The 16,091-nt window shown below is 35.3% G+C and overlaps 1 protein-coding gene across 2 annotated transcripts in view; it reads right to left on the bottom strand.

Moving 5' to 3' along the window:
* Positions 1 to 16,091, bottom strand: part of PPP1CB (protein phosphatase 1 catalytic subunit beta) — a 43,834-nt gene that overhangs the window by 13,114 nt on the left and 14,629 nt on the right. For both annotated transcript variants that reach the window (XM_059405367.1, XM_059405368.1), the window contains exons 3-6: positions 8,798 to 8,929; positions 6,352 to 6,582; positions 4,149 to 4,253; positions 1,712 to 1,783 (exon numbers count right to left, since the gene is read on the bottom strand). In XM_059405367.1, coding sequence (XP_059261350.1) covers positions 1,712 to 1,783; positions 4,149 to 4,253; positions 6,352 to 6,582; positions 8,798 to 8,929 — 540 coding nt within the window. The remainder of the gene's footprint in view (positions 1 to 1,711; positions 1,784 to 4,148; positions 4,254 to 6,351; positions 6,583 to 8,797; positions 8,930 to 16,091) is intronic.

Below are 16,091 nucleotides of genomic sequence, written 5' to 3'. Positions count from 1 at the left end.
AACTGACAGGGCCACCCAGGTGCTCCTGTTAATGGCTGTAATAGTAAGACAGTGATACAATAAAAATGCATTTGGTCTTTGTTCCCATTCCTGGCACAGAGCTCCTAAAACCTCTGGAATTTCCTGAGTGACAGGGATATCTTTTGTTATTTATAAGGAGCCCCTTTCCACCACACTGAATTTATGCCCCGTTCAGGATGGGACCAGTCAACAGAAAGACCAAACACATGATTAGAGGGTTGGAATTTTAAGCTGCCCCCTCCCTCTGGAGAGGAGGCTGGAAATTGAGCTCTATGAAACCTCTTGAACAACTACACTTGGGAAGCTTCCAGTTGTTGAGCATACTGATGCCTAAGAGTGTGGAAGCTCTTCACCAACCAATAACCCCTCCCCATACCTTGCCCTATGAATCTCTTCCACTTGGCAGGTCCTGACTCGTATCCCTTTATGATAACCTGATGAATGTAAGTAAAGCATCTGTGGAGGTAGTTGTAGGAATCCCAGAATTTTGGCTGGGCAGTAGTGTGGGTCTCCAGAGAACCCCACTTGGGGCTGTCAACCTAAGTGGGGGCAGTCTTGTGGAATGGAGCCCTTACCCTGTGGAATCCTGGGTAACTCCAGGAGTTAGTGTCAGAACTGAATAAACTGTCAGACACTCACTTAAGAGTTGAAGAATGAGGTGTGTTGTGGAAAAACCACATACATTCAGTGTCAGAAAATGGCACAAAGAAAAGTATTGATCTTTTCAGCAAAAGATGAATGAAAAGCAGAACAATCTTACTGCATTCAACTCATAAGTTATCATAGCATTGTATGATATGAATGCCATGGTTAGTACACATCTTAGTATGTACACTAGCACTTAACTATGAATAATTACCCTTTAAAAGCTAAAAGAAAAGTTAGGCAACTGTGCCCAGAATTTATTTATAAAATTACATTAGCCCTATCTGTTAATCAATACAGTGACTTATCCTCAACTGGAACTTATTTGCTTTTGTTCTGACTTGCTTCACTTACCTAAGAGTTAATGAATGTCTGAAGAGTTAATTTTCATTATTCTTTCACAAATTTTTCATAAAACTGACCAAGTATCTCTACAGCTTTCTGAACTCTACAAATTTGAAATACAAAAGACACAAAAAATAACAGAAAACTGCTAGATAATTTTTAAAAAGGCAACTGTATTTTCAGCTAGGAAAGATTATTTGATTTAAAAATTTATTAATTTCTAAAAAATCCTTAAAAACATTAAAATTTATTCTTTTTAAGTAGGCTCCACACTGAACTTGGGATCTGAATTCACGACCCTGAAATCAAGAGTTGCATGCTCTAACAACGGAGCCAGACAGGTGTCCTACTTTTGACTAATTTTTAACAAGTCTTTGAAGGCTATAACCAATGCTGATATGAATGAGGCCAATGACAGGAAGAATCAATAACAAGATCTTTTGTGATATCAAGTCTAACAGAACCATACTACGGTTATTACATGAAATTTTAAAATACTGCACCTTGGGAAATAATTAGTGGGAAGTAAAATAGATTACTGCAAGTAACCTCTAATTAGCTTATTGATAATTTAAAAAGCTCTTACTATTTATTACATAAACCAATCCTACTTATACTAAATATATAATACAGTACAAAAATTTGTTATGTAAACATTTTACATAAAACAACTAATTAAAGTTTTCTGTATACACTCAACCTGTATCAGGGACATCAGTGGGTCTCATAATTCTCCGAATCTGCTCCATAGATTGCAGGTCTGGTGATAGTCCTATAAATAAAAGATGAGTCATACTATTATTGACATCTAAGCAATTTTCACTCAAATAAAGAAGCATTTAAAGTAGATTCACTATGTAAAATTAAATATACTTAAGGTGTGTTTTTTAATGTTATCCTACTTTATATAATTGATCATTATGATTAGGATCCACTTTCCCTTACCAAGGTAAGGGAAATCTTTCATTTCGAAAGACTTCTCAAGGAAAGAAATCTTACCACTCTTCTTTCCAACCATTCCCTGCCCTTCTACAGGAACATATCCAATTTCAATACTTTTTACCACTTCTATCACTTCTTACCACCCAATATTAAACATGTTTTCTTCCAAGTTTAAATGCCTTATTCTATCCCATAAGACCTTCCTACATCCCACTCCAACATGCTCATTATCTTCGTAAAAGCATCAGAAGGATAAGCAAGAAAAAGCACATGAAAACACTCAGCAATCTTTATAGAGTAGTACATAAATATAAGCTAGTATTTCTTTTATATATAAATCCAAGTGTCATTACATACTTCCACATTTCTATTTTTAGCTATACCAATGTGCAAGAGCTACAATTTCCTAAGTGATTAGCATCTACTATAAAATGTTTCAATTAATAGAGTGATTTATGTTCTAGCAGAGAACAAATCATTTTTTACCTCAGGCCCAGACAAGTACCATCTACCGTTTTCAACATTTCCCCACTTAATCCTTCCTGCATATTGACAAAAAACCAATTTTCTTACAGTATTTTTTCTAAAGATTTTATTTATTTATTTGACAGACAGAGATCACAAATAGGCAGAGAGGCAGGCAGAGCAGCTGAGGAGAAGCAGGCTCCCCACCGAGCAGAGAGCCTGATGCGGGGCTTGATCCCAGGACCCTGAGATCATGACTCAAGCTGAAGGCAGAGGCTTTAACCCACTGAGCCACCCAGGTGCCCCCTTACAGTATTTTCCTTGAAATATTTCCCTATACAAAAACCCAATATGGTAATTAGACCATTCAACAAACTCCTGTGCTCCGTATTCAAATCTCTATAATCTGATACGTTATCATTCATCAACATGTACTTGACATTCTAGTTAGGCCAGTCCTCACACATTGCTTGAACTAGACAACATAAAAAAGACTGTCTCAAGTTCTCTTTGACTCTCCAAAGTCTACTTACCTTCTAAAACCCACACTTCCATAAATGTCTGTCCAACAATTCTCTCCCTTCCCAACTTCTTAAAATTTATTACTCACTACATATACTTTGACATAATTAAATCCCTTTCATTATACAGTATCTTTTTTGAAATACACTTTATCTTTCTCTTAAAGATTTCTTTTATTTCAGGAAGAGTGAGAGAGCTTGTGTGCATGGGGGAGAGGAGGAAAAGGGAGAAAAGCAGATTCCCTTCTGACTGTGAAGCCCCACATAGTGATTGATCCCATGACCCTGAAATCACAACCCAAGCCAAAACCAAGAGTCAGACTCTCAACTGAGCCATCCAGGTGCCCCTGAAATATATTTTTCCTTACTCTTCTGGAAATATACATTTTGTCAACAGGTTTTTAATTTCTCAAGACAGCCAGATCAAACATAATCTGTATCTTTTTATGGCACCTAGCCAATTGCTAGACACATAATGTTAGTTTTTCAAATGACCTTTTATATATGCTTATTTAACAAGTCACACAGAGTAACTTACTATTCTGGGGCACCTGTGTCACTTGGTCAGTTAAGCATCTGCCTTCAACTCAGGTCATGATTCCAGGGTCTTGGGATCCAGCCCTGCATTGGGCTCCCTGCAGGGACCTGCTTCGCTCTCTCTGACCCACCCCACTGCCCGTGCTCTCTCTTCCTCTCTCGGCCTATCTCAAATAAAATCTTAAAAAGAAATAACTTATTCTATCAAAAAACTGTATTAAAGATGAAAGTGGACACATTACATAAAGCTCAGAACTCTTGGCATATTGGGAATAGTAAACCCAATTACATTTGAATTCTGATGAAAGGTATTTAAAATAGGCAGGAAAATCATCACGATCCTTTCATTTTTACTGATAGTAGAGGTATCCTTCTGTCAAAACAGGCAAAGGGAAGACGTTTTTCAAAGAAAACTACAGTTATCCTCCTCACATGTGAGATTCTTAGAGACAAGTACTGAACTAAATTTTCATTTTCATTACGTATAAATAGTCATAAATTTCTGGTTACTAAAAGATTTTAGCCATGTTTAGAACAGTTCTAATGATTTGAGTTTCCACACCTGCACTGCTTTGTTTTCCCACAATATGCATCTTAGTTGCTATAGTTCTTTTCTAAACAATGTTAGGACAGTAAGAAAAATCCATAAAGCAAGTTTATGGATTAGTTTACCTCCATGACAACAGAAGATCTTCTCATCCACAATGGCAGCTATAGGCAGACAATTAAAACAATCGGTGAAGGTCTTCCACAATTTAATATTAAACCTTCGTTTGCCTATGAAAAGAATAAGCAAATAGAACAAATAAATCTATTTTCATGTTATCTCATAGCTACAGGATTATGAATAATTTCAATTTTATTCTTTATACAGTACTTTGTTTTTCTGTAATAAATATTTCTTACACATTTTTAAAAACTAACTTTCAGCACCTTCCTGTAAAGTTAAAAAAAGTCTACAAGACTGTGCTACGAATTTTATGGAAGAAATATATCAAACACTTTTGTCTTTTAAGATCACTATAATAAAGCAATTTTGAAACAGTCTAATAGACTACTAGTTTTTCTTTTCCATTCAATATGCACATTCGTTAAATACCTACCCAAATAAGCAGAAGTGAGAGGGTGCCTCTAGAGACTGTCCATTTTGACTCTAATGCACTGAGTAACACAGCATAAATTTATTGCCAAGAAAGGACAATTTCCAAGTGCCTGATTGGTATCCACTTCTGAGTGAATTACAATTTGGCACTCTTACAGAAAGTATAAATAGAGACACACAAAGGCTATAATTTTCCTGTAGTCTAGTATAAAGAGCTACAAAAAAAGACAATCTTAAGTGTATTCTCACCTTTCTAGAGTTACTTGATTTTCCTGAACTGGACAGTAAGTTGCAGCAACTAACCCAGGGGACGGAGGAAACACATAAACACCAATTTCCTAAGTTTTTTCGCCATAACTTGCCACTCAACGAAAAAGTACAACTAAATGATTAGTATCTACTATAAAATGTTTCAATTAATAGAGTGATTTATGTTCTAGCAGAGAATAAATCACTTTTTACCTCAGGCCCAGACAAGTACCATCTACCTTTTCAACATTTCCCCACTTAATTCTTCCTGCATATTGACAAAAAACTAATTTTCTTACAGTATTTTTTCTAAAGATTTTATTTATTTATTTGACAGAGATCACAAGAAGGCAGAGAGGCAGTGTTTAAACTCAAAAGCAGTGTTTAAAAGCCTTTCTCAATTTCATCTGATGTCATTTCTATCCTTGAGGATATTCAAGTACATACTTTATCCTTAAGAATGCACCTCTACTCCTGATACAGCTTTAGAAAAGTGGTTATAGTCAGATGTACTATAATCCACTTCCTCTCTACTGGTCTGATTTTAACAGTTGAAACCATACATTACACCTTAGAAATAAAGATGCAATGCAAAATCAAATGTGGCATCAGTCCTATTAGAACACAGCTCCATGAGAACAGAGATCATCTGTCTTGTGCACAGCACTACATTCTTAGTGTTTAAAGTAGTGCCTGGTATATAACACTTCCTCAAACATCAGTTAAATCAATGATTATATAAACCAAGAATAGGAGTTTGAATAGGACTCTACCATATTTAAGGTTGGAAAAAAGCAAAAACAGGTACTGATGGAGAATTCAGCACCAAAAATCAATAAATCTGAAAATCACTTAATGGTTCTAAATTATAATTAACCAAACATATATTCTTTCCCATGGTCTAACAAAAGCAAAAGGCCAAATTCAAATGTAGTAATTTAGTAATAACACTTAGAAAAAACTACTACAAAACACAAATCAGTGATTTCTTATTGATGAATAAGAGTACAGTAAGATACACCAGAGTAGTTAGTATCCTTATCTCTAGGTTTATAGGCATAGATTAAAATTTCAATACTAAGCCTCAACTTTTAAATAATTTCATACAACTTTTCAATATTTCTTATGACACAGGGCCAATGAGAATTTCCATCATATCATTAAGAATGTTGAGATCTAAAATCTTAATGGACACTAGAAAAGTAGAGGTTATTATCTATAGTGCCCTCTGTTTCACATGGATACTTGACTCTGTAAACTAATTACACGTGGGTCTTTCAGTTGTGTAAGCTGCAGTCAACCTGAAATAACATGACCAAGGAGAGCCCAAGGAACCAGTTTAATTAGTAACATGTTTCCCAGTTTCAAGGCCCTCTCCCATGAAAGACTCTTCTTGGTCCAATGCTTGATAAATTGTATTTCTTAAAAAACTGAATCAAAGGAATTTTTTGAACTGGAAAATTCTATTAGGGAATATTAAGGAATTTTCCCATTAATAAAAAATAAATTTTTATTTTTACTTACATTCATCATAGAACCCATAAATGCGATTGATGCTAGCACACTCATGGTTTCCTCTTAACAGAAAGAAGTTCTCTGGATATTTGATTTTATAAGCCAATAGCAAACAAATGGTTTCCAAAGACTGCTTTCCTCTGTCCACATAATCTCCTAAGAAAAGATAGTTGGCTTCTGGTGGGAAACCTCCATATTCAAATAATCGCAGTAAATCTGTATACTGTCCATGAATATCTCCTGAAAATAGAAAAAGTCAATTTTAGAACACTTGGTTACTGTGGGAAGCAACTACAAATGATTCCCAATGTTTATGCCCTTGTGTAATCATCTCCCCTTGAATGTGGGCTGGAGCTAGTGACTTGCTTCTAACAGGATACAGCAAAAGAGGGGAGGGCTATCACTTCTGAGATTGGGTTATAAAAGATCATGACTTCATTCTGCTTGTACTCTTCTGTCTTCTCTCATTCCTGATGCAGAAGCCCACTGCCCTACGGAGAACACATGGCAAAGAACTGAAGGAGGCCTCTGGCCAACAGCTCATCAGGAACCAAGTTCTCACAATCTACTGGCCCATAAGTAATTGAATCCTTTCACTGAGCCTTGAGATGAATGCAGTTCCAGATGACACCTAGATCACAGCCTCATGAGAGACCCAGAACTAGAGGAGACAGCTAAACTGTGCCTGAATTCCTGACACACTGAAACTGTGAGGTGATAAATTCATGTAATTTTAAGGCATAAAATTGTGGAGTAACCTGTTATACAACACATAACTAATTCAGTTACCCTTATTAACTGGTAGTTTAATAAAGGTTACTTTGTTATACCAAAAAGTGACACAAGTAGCCAGAATTCAGAAATATTTAGTATGACTAACTTCTATTACCCTCAAATTTTTTTGTATCAAAGCATCTGAAAGAGTACCTTAGAATTTGAATCATTTTAAGATGTTATAAATAACTACATTTGCTTCATTTAGAGTCACAGAAAAGACTGATCATTTCCAGAAAAATTTCTTTCTTTCTTTCTTTTTTTAAAGATTTTATTTTTTAAAGGTGTTTTTTTTTAAAAAGATTTTATTTATTTATCTGACAGACAGAGATCACAGGTAGGCAGAGAGGCAAGCAGAGAGAGAGGAGGAAGCAGGCTCCCCGCTGAGCAGCGAGCCCGACTCGGGGCTGGATCCCAGGACCCCGGGATCATGACCTGAGCCGAAGGCAGAGGCTTTAACCCACTGAGCCACCCAGGCGCCCCAAGATTTTATTTTTAAGTAATCTCTACACCCAACATGGGACTTAAACTCACAGCCTTAAGATCAAGAGTTGTATACTCTATCAGCTAAGCCAGCCAGGCTCCCGTGCACAAAATTTCATGCTACTTCTTACTTAAATACATGAATTAGCTTAGTGTATCACCTTTAAAAACTTTTCCTTAGCTAATTTCTTTTATTAGTTAGGTAATATAACAAGGAGCACCAAGCACATTACTTAAACACAGAAGAAAGCAAAAAAAAGTATTTAAAGAGCATATCAAACACCTGTAGTTTACAAGGTATGAATGTGGATCACTAAGAAACATGCAGGACAATGAAAATTTTTACATACAGAAATAATTTTTGATTGAGCAAAAGATGACAATTAAGTCCATAAAAGCTACTTCATTAACACTAACAGCCACTACAAGTTATCAAATCAAAAGCCAGTATGATACATTACTTAGCCCACTTTCCATTGTTATGTGAACTACAGAAAAATACTTTCTACACAACATTTTTTTTTAAGATTTATTTATTTATTTGACACAGAGAGAGAACAGATCACAAGTAGGCAGAGAGGCAGGTGGGGGGGGCAGGCTCTCCAATGAGCAGAGAGCCCAATGTGGGGCTCGATCCCAGGACCCTAACATGACCTGAGCCTAAGGCAGAGGCTTAACCCTCTGAGCCACCCAGGCACCCCACATACAACAGTTTTTCTGGCTATAACAATGCGATCACTCAGCCTAAGGTTATGAAGTTTTTGTTTTTGGACAGAAGCCACTGTAAGACTTAAAAGAACAAATATAAACTGTAATGTTACATCATCTTCAAAACAGAATCGTAACAAAGGTACCATACTGACCCCTAAAACTCTGTTCTTGTTTTTTTTACTGGTATATCAGAATGCCTATTTTTCTACACCTGACAACATTAGATTATCAGTTTTTGACACTTTTTAATGTCTTTAAAAAAAAAACTATTGTATTGTCTTTCCTGTTTCTAAGAAACAATCTTTCACAACAATCTTTGTAACATCATTTTATGAGTTTTAATTTTTATATTTTATGTAATCAAATCTATCCATCTCTCTATCCAACATAAATTTTGGAATGTTCTCTCTAGATTACCTTCAATGTAAATTCGGGAGGAAAAACTGACATTCAAATAGACTGTTTCCAGCTCTACTTATTTACATACCACAAATTTTCAGCGGTGCTTCCAACTCCAAAAGAATAGGCTGGCTGAGAAAGATTTCCCGAGACTTGATACATAAGCCCCGAACTTCTGCTTCAGTCATCTGCACAATCTTTCCTGGACGACATCCTCGTACTGTTAAACAATAAGTAAAATGGTCAGTTTTTAAGAATTTCTCTACAAAATAAGAGTCCTTAAAAAAAGTCATGCCCCAAAAGATCAAGGTCACACAGGCAGCAAACTACCAGATACCCTATGGTGTCCTATGGTTAACAGTAAGACTATCCAGTGATCTTTGGCTTCCATCTCTATTATTGCTGGTTCCTGATTATGTTCCTTAAGGCTGCTGCCACAGAAACGTAGTCCTCTTTGTTCACCAGGGGCCAAACTCACAGCCTAAGAGATCCAAAGGGTTGCAGGGATAGCACCTTTGAGGACAGCACAATCTACCAGCAAAGTCTTACACTTAGGAAAAGGCCAAAATCCCATCATTAAAAACCAGTGGTTATGAAGAACGGGAAATTAAACAAAAAGTAGCTGTCGGCAGGTGATTTTGTTTTTCACACACTTCCTCGGAATATTAGAAGCAGGCTTAAGAACTAACCATCCCCTCCGCTCCATTTTCCAATCAAAACAAAACAAAATTTAAATGGTACCAGACAGTTATTAAACTTTAATGATTATGTTTACAGTAGGGCATTATATTAAAAACTCTAAAAGCTATTTAGATGGAGAAAAGCTACTTTTCAAATGAATGAGCAATAAAATCCATGAACTAATAAGTAACTTCTGGAATGGAGTGGGGAGGAATGGTACATGAGGAGTTCTTCATTTGCCCTACTGAACTGAACTTGTACTCATTGCCTCTCATCATTTTCTTCTCCACTGGCTCTCTCTAAATAGACTCCTAGCTCCCATTTAATCTTAACTGAAAAAGGCATTTAAAAAAAGGAAGCAGAGACTGTATCTCTCTATGTCCCTACCACTTCCCACTTCCAATTAAGTCCACACATTTCTTGTTAAAAATTGCTGACTCTTTTGTAAGGCTGAGAGGTTGGGGAAAAAAAAAAGGCCCCCACACGCAAAAGCTATCCGTGTAGCTATTCCATTAATATAGTAGTATCTAAGTAACAGAAGAGACAGAGACATGGCTGAAATGTGCTTTAGCAAATATGACAGTTAACAAGATCATTCCTGAAATTCAAACATGACCAGCAGAACTGCTTTTATTATGGGAACTTTAGCATAGCTTCTGTATTAGTCCTAGCTCTCAAACATCAAACATGACCAGCAGAATTGCTTTTATTATGGGAACTTTAGCATAGCTTCTGTATTAGTACTAGCTCTCAAACATCAAACATGACCAGCAGAACTGCTTTTATTATGGGAACTTTAGCATAGCTTCTGTATTAGTACTAGCTCTCAAACATCAATTATCTACTTCCCAGGGATATCTGGATTTTTCTAAGACCAAAATGGGCACCTTACTTTGTACTTTCCATTAAGTAACTATAATACTAACTTAGATTCGATTCTCTGTAAAATTCTTAACCTTGGCATTACATTTTAAAAGCATGGGAAAGGATGGTTACAAAATACAGCCCTATCATCAGTGCATCAAGTACCTATCTACTTTTTGGCATACTAAATAGTATTTTTCTCAAAGGATTAAAAATCTCTCATTGATTTCAGATGACAAATATTTACCTAAAAATATTTATTTAAAGGTAAGAGCAATGGACGAGACAAAGAAAATACTTTTGGCTCCTTTTAGAAAAGTTTCTACAATTTCTGTTATGATTCTGTAGTAATAGAAACACTTTAGGTTACCAATATTTAGTTGTAAACTTGATGACAATCATTATTAAAACCATTGTGGGTCACTTTGATGTGACAATTTAAAGTGTCTAAATTATAATGGTGAATACTTTATCTCATATTTGTTTTATTTTCTCTGTAAATTATGTAATTAATTTTGATCTCCCAAGTAAGTAATTTACACTAAGGTATACTTTGACTAACATTTTTACAGAGCTAAAAATGGTTCAACTTATAAGTCATTCTAATCCATAGAAACTAAAAATTTACCCAAACAAAAACATGCCCCATGAAATTTCATTGATTTTGAAATGCATGTTTTTTCCCTAATTAAAGATCTATCAAGTTAGGAAATGCTTTGCAATCAGGAATTTCTTACAATTTTAATTGGCAGTCACTTTAAGCCTTTCAGTAGCATATAAAACTAGTAATGCCTTTCATAATCAAATCACTTCTAAGAGTGAATGAAATGCAGTTAGGGAATCTAAGCATTTTTTCTAAAGGTTAGGCATTTGACAAATGACCAAATTTTAGTTCTAAATTAGCTAAATGTTGGGAAAAGATGGCAGCCAGCTAATGGCAATCCCAGCTGTCAGTTCAAAAGTCCTACTCCCTTATATACTCCCGCCAGTTAAGTATACCCAAATTTCCAAAAGCATTTCAAATTTCTCCCAGTCATCTGAAAAAAAAGTAGTAAATCAAGGCAGTCTGTTACAAAGCGGAACTAGATCACTATCACAATATCCATGAGACATTCAAGAATTTGGGTATATGAGCTCAGATGCAAGTATCTAGCTAGATTATGAAGATACTATAAATCTGCACAATTCATTAGGTACAAAGCAATTTCACATCAATCGTCTCATTTAATCCCTTTGATATCCCAAGAATTAGAAAGGGAAGTCATTATGTATATTATACATGATAGAGTTAAAAACCTTGTACAAGATGAGGGAGCCCAAGTTTTATTAAGAGTATAGAGAGTAAAAAGCAGCAGAAAAAAATTTAGAACCAGTCTTCTAACTCAAAACTCTTTCTCCTCTACTACCACAAAAAAAATTTTAGTCAATAGTTTTCAAGAGAAAAATTTCAGCAGGTAATAATTACAAGCCAGGTAAAAACACAATTATAGCATACTGTTTAGAAAATACTTTGAAGGATCACACATATACAGTACAGTACACTAACATTATGGGCATTTACTCAATAAATTTTAAGTATGTCTACACTTAAGTAGCCATCATCCAAGACACCTGTGTGGTTTACTCAGTTAAGCATCTGCCTTCAGGTCAGGTCATAATCCCAAGGTCCTGGAATTGAGTCCCGCATCAGGCTCCTTGCCTGGAAGGGAGCCTGCTTCTCCCTCTGCCTGCTGCTCCCCCTGCTTGTGTACTCTCTCTCTGACAAATAAAGAGAGTGACTAAACAAACAAACAAACAAACAAATGAATAGTAAAATAAATAAATAAAATCTTTAAAAAACACATTAAAGAAAATAAAAAGTAACCACTATCCACAGGCAAGATATAGAACACTTCCAGCCGCCCTGAAGGCTTCCTTATACCCTTAACCTACAATAATAATGCCCAAGGTTAGTATTTTTACCTTGTCAGTATGATTAATCTGACCCATTTTTGAATTTTGGATAAACAGATATATACAGAGTATATACAGCATATACTCTTTTGCTCATTGAAATCTACCCATTTACTGTGTTCAGCAGCCACCTAAAGTATTCCATTGTATCAAATACCACACTGTATTTATCAATTCTATTGGGTCACTTCTATTTTGGCGCTATTACAAATGCTCATGAATACTTGGATATATTTCTCTGGGGTAAGTGAAACATAGGAGAACTGCTGAGTCATAGGGAAGGCTCAGCTTAATTAAGAAGTTGATATAGCCAGCTTCCTAAAGTAGTTATACCAATTTACAACCCACCAACAATGTTGCTCTACATCTTTACCAACACTGGGTGGTATTAGTCTTAAATTTTAGCTGTTTTATTGGGTGTATGGTGGTATTCAATGAGACTTCTATTTGCTTTATCCTGGTAACTGATGTTGAATATCTTTTCATGTGCTTAATAGGTCATTTAGAAATCCTTTTTTGTGAAGTTCATTTGGACCATCTCTTAAAAAACTGATCTGTAGAAATTCCATGTCCCAAATAAATATTTTGTTGGAGCCATGTATTAAAAGTATTTTTTCCCAGTTTATGGACTGCCTTTTCTCTCCCTCATGCTTTCTTTTGATGAAGTTCCTTAAAGATCTATTTATTTATTTGAGTGGGGGAGTGACCATGGAAGGGGGAGGTGGGGAGGAATAGAGGGAAGGAAAGAGAATCTCCAGCAGACTCCCTGATGGGCTCTAAATCATGACCCTGATATCTTGACCTGAGCTGAAATCAAGAGTCAGACGCTTAACCCACTGAGCGACTCAAGTACCCCAGTAAGTTCCTTATTTTAATACATTTAAATCCATCTTAGTTAATTTTAATCAATCTTTTTTGGTCACTGTGTTTTACATCTTGTTCAAGAAATTTTTGCCTCCTTTAAAGATCATTCCTTATGTTTCCTTCTAGATTCTTTAATGTTTTCTCACCTATCTTATTTGATAATCCTTTATTTTGTGTCTGGTTTGAGGTAAACATCAAGTTTCATTTTTATCCACCCAGATATCCAACTGATTTAGCACCTTTTATTGTAAAAATCACCTTTTCTCCACAGAACTGCAGGGGTAGTGTTGTAGAAAAATCAGGTGACCATATACACGAATGGGTCTATTTCTGTAAACTCCATACAGTCCCATTAACCTGTTTATGTTTATATCAGTACTACACTGTCTTAATTATTGTAGCTTTTTATAAAGTGTTGGTATCCGTAATAAAAGCATTCCAACTCTGCTAAGATTGCCTTTGCTAATCTAGGTCATTTTGTATTTCAAATGTGTTTTTAAATTGGCTTTTCTTGGGCGCCTGGGTGGCTCAGTGGGTTAAGCCTCTGCCAGAGTCCTGGGATCTAGCCCCGAATAAGGCTCTCTGCTCAGCAGGGAGCCTGCTTCCCCTCCTCTCTCTGCCTACTTGTGATCTCTGTCAAATAAATAAAATCTTAAAAAAAAAAAAACTGCCTTTAAAAATAAACAAACAAATAAATAAACAAATAGGCTTTTCTATTTCCCCACACCCCAACTTGTGGGGGTTTTAATTGGGAATAAATACAGTTCAGGGAGAATTATCTTAACAATTTTGAGTCTTCCAATCCATAAACATGGTATCTCTTTTACTTAGGTTGTCATTTGTTTCTCTCAGCAATGTTTTGTAGTGTTTATGTAGTAGTCTTGCACATTTTCATTAAACTGAGCTAAGGGGGCACTGCTGTGTAAACATGGTTTCTTATTTCATTTTCTAATTGTTTGATATTAGTATCAATTTCACTGATTTTTGAATACTGACTTTGTTTCCTATTCTAACAGTCTGAAGATCTCTGGATTTGCCAAGTATACAATCATATCATCTGTGAAGGCAGTTTTACTTCTTTTCCAATTTTTGTATCTTTTCTTTTTCTTCACTGAATTGGCTAGGACCTCCAAGACAATGTTGAAAAACTGTGCTAATAGTCTTCTTTGTCTTGTTCCTGAACTTAGAGGAAAGGGCATTCAATATTTCACCATTATGATAGCTACAGTTTTGTACATACTCTAGTTTGCTAAGAATTTTTATCAGGAAAGGTGTTTAAATTTATCAAATACTATATATTCTCATCTATTGAGATAATCATATAATCCCCCATCTTACTCTATTAACATGATTTATATTGAGTATTTAGCTTCCTTTTGATTCCAAGAATAAACCCACCAAATTATGACATTATCTTTTTTATTGTAAGATTCAATTTGCTAATATTTTGCTCATGATTCCTGTGGCTATATTTATGAGACAGTGGCTGGTCATTTCCTTTCCTTCCTATCTGTCAGATTTGGGTATTAGGGCTGTGATTTAAAACAAAACAAACAAAAAAACAACAAGTTGGGAAGTGTTCTTTTTCTGTTTTCTGTGACAGACTATATAAAATTGACCTAATTTCTTCTTTAAATGTTTAGGTCAGTAGTGAAATCAAAAGGGCATAGAATTTTCTTTTTGAGAATTATTTCAAGTATAAATTAATTTTAACATATGTAAGACTATTCAGATTTTCTATTACTTGTGTCAGTTTTGCCAAAATGAGTTTTTCATCTCAACTATAAAATTTATTAGCCTTGTTTAAAAAATCTTTTGTCCTTTAAAATACATAAGTATAACTTTTCTTTAAACCACTTGAGGATAGACTGTATATATACATCATGCTCCCTTATCAGTGTATTACTTCCTAAGAAAATTCTCTTACATACAGCACAGAATAAGTTATCAGATTCAGGGAATTTAACACTGATATAAATCTTCAATGTGAAAAATAGACTACAATTTTAATAACTGTCTTAATCATGTCCTTTATAGCATTTTCTTTGGCTCTTGCACAGAATTCAAGCCAGGATTACATTATTGCTTTCAGTTGTTCCATGTCTTTACTCTCCATTACTAATCATGTCTCCTGTATCTTTTTTGATATTGGTAATTGGTTTTCTATTTTGTACATTATTAGTATTTCTAGGAGGTTTTTCATAATATTAATCTCTCAACAACTTTATTTTTAAAAAATTATACATCTGCTTTTCATTTGATTCATTACATTTGATTTTTCTTTTTTTTTTTTTTAAGATTTTATTTCTGTATTTGACAGAGAGAGATCATAAGTAGGCAGAGAGGCAGGCAGAGAGAGAGGGGGCAGGGAAGGACTCTGAGCAGAGTCCGATGCCGGACTCGATCTCAGGACCCTGAGATCATGACCTGAGCCGAAGGCAGTGGCTTAATCCACTGAGCCACCCAGGCGCCCCTACATTTGATTTCTGCTCTTATCTTTATTATATAGCTTTCCTTCTACTTTTTAGGGGGTTATATTTACTTATTCTTCCATTGTCCTGAAATAGAAGTTTAATATACAGACTCCCCCCCCACCCCCCCACACACAGAGCTATAGATATCCCTCTAAGGATTGCTTTTGGTGCAATTGCACAAATCTGACACGTATTTCGTTATTATTCAGGTCAACATATTTTATAATTTTTAACTGTTATTTCTTTGTTAGCCAGTAAGATGTGTAAAAAGACACTGCTTATTTCTAAATATTTGAGAATTTTCCAGTTATTTGCTACTGGTTTCTAGTTTATCATTAGTGAAATCAGAGAATCTGAGACCTTGTTTCTTTCAAATTTACTGAGATTTGCTTCGTGATATATGATATGGCATATTTTAGTAAATGTATCATACGTGTATTTTTTTAAAGATTTTATTTGACAGAGAGAGAGATCACAAGTAGGCAGAGAGGCAGGCAGAGGGGGGCAGGGGGAAGCAGGCTCCCCGCCAAGCAGAGAGCCCAATAC

This window comes from Mustela nigripes, chromosome 7 (genome assembly GCF_022355385.1).
Source record: "Mustela nigripes isolate SB6536 chromosome 7, MUSNIG.SB6536, whole genome shotgun sequence".
Taxonomy (NCBI): domain Eukaryota; kingdom Metazoa; phylum Chordata; class Mammalia; order Carnivora; family Mustelidae; genus Mustela; species Mustela nigripes.
This window is presented reverse-complemented; position numbering and strand designations above follow the sequence as displayed.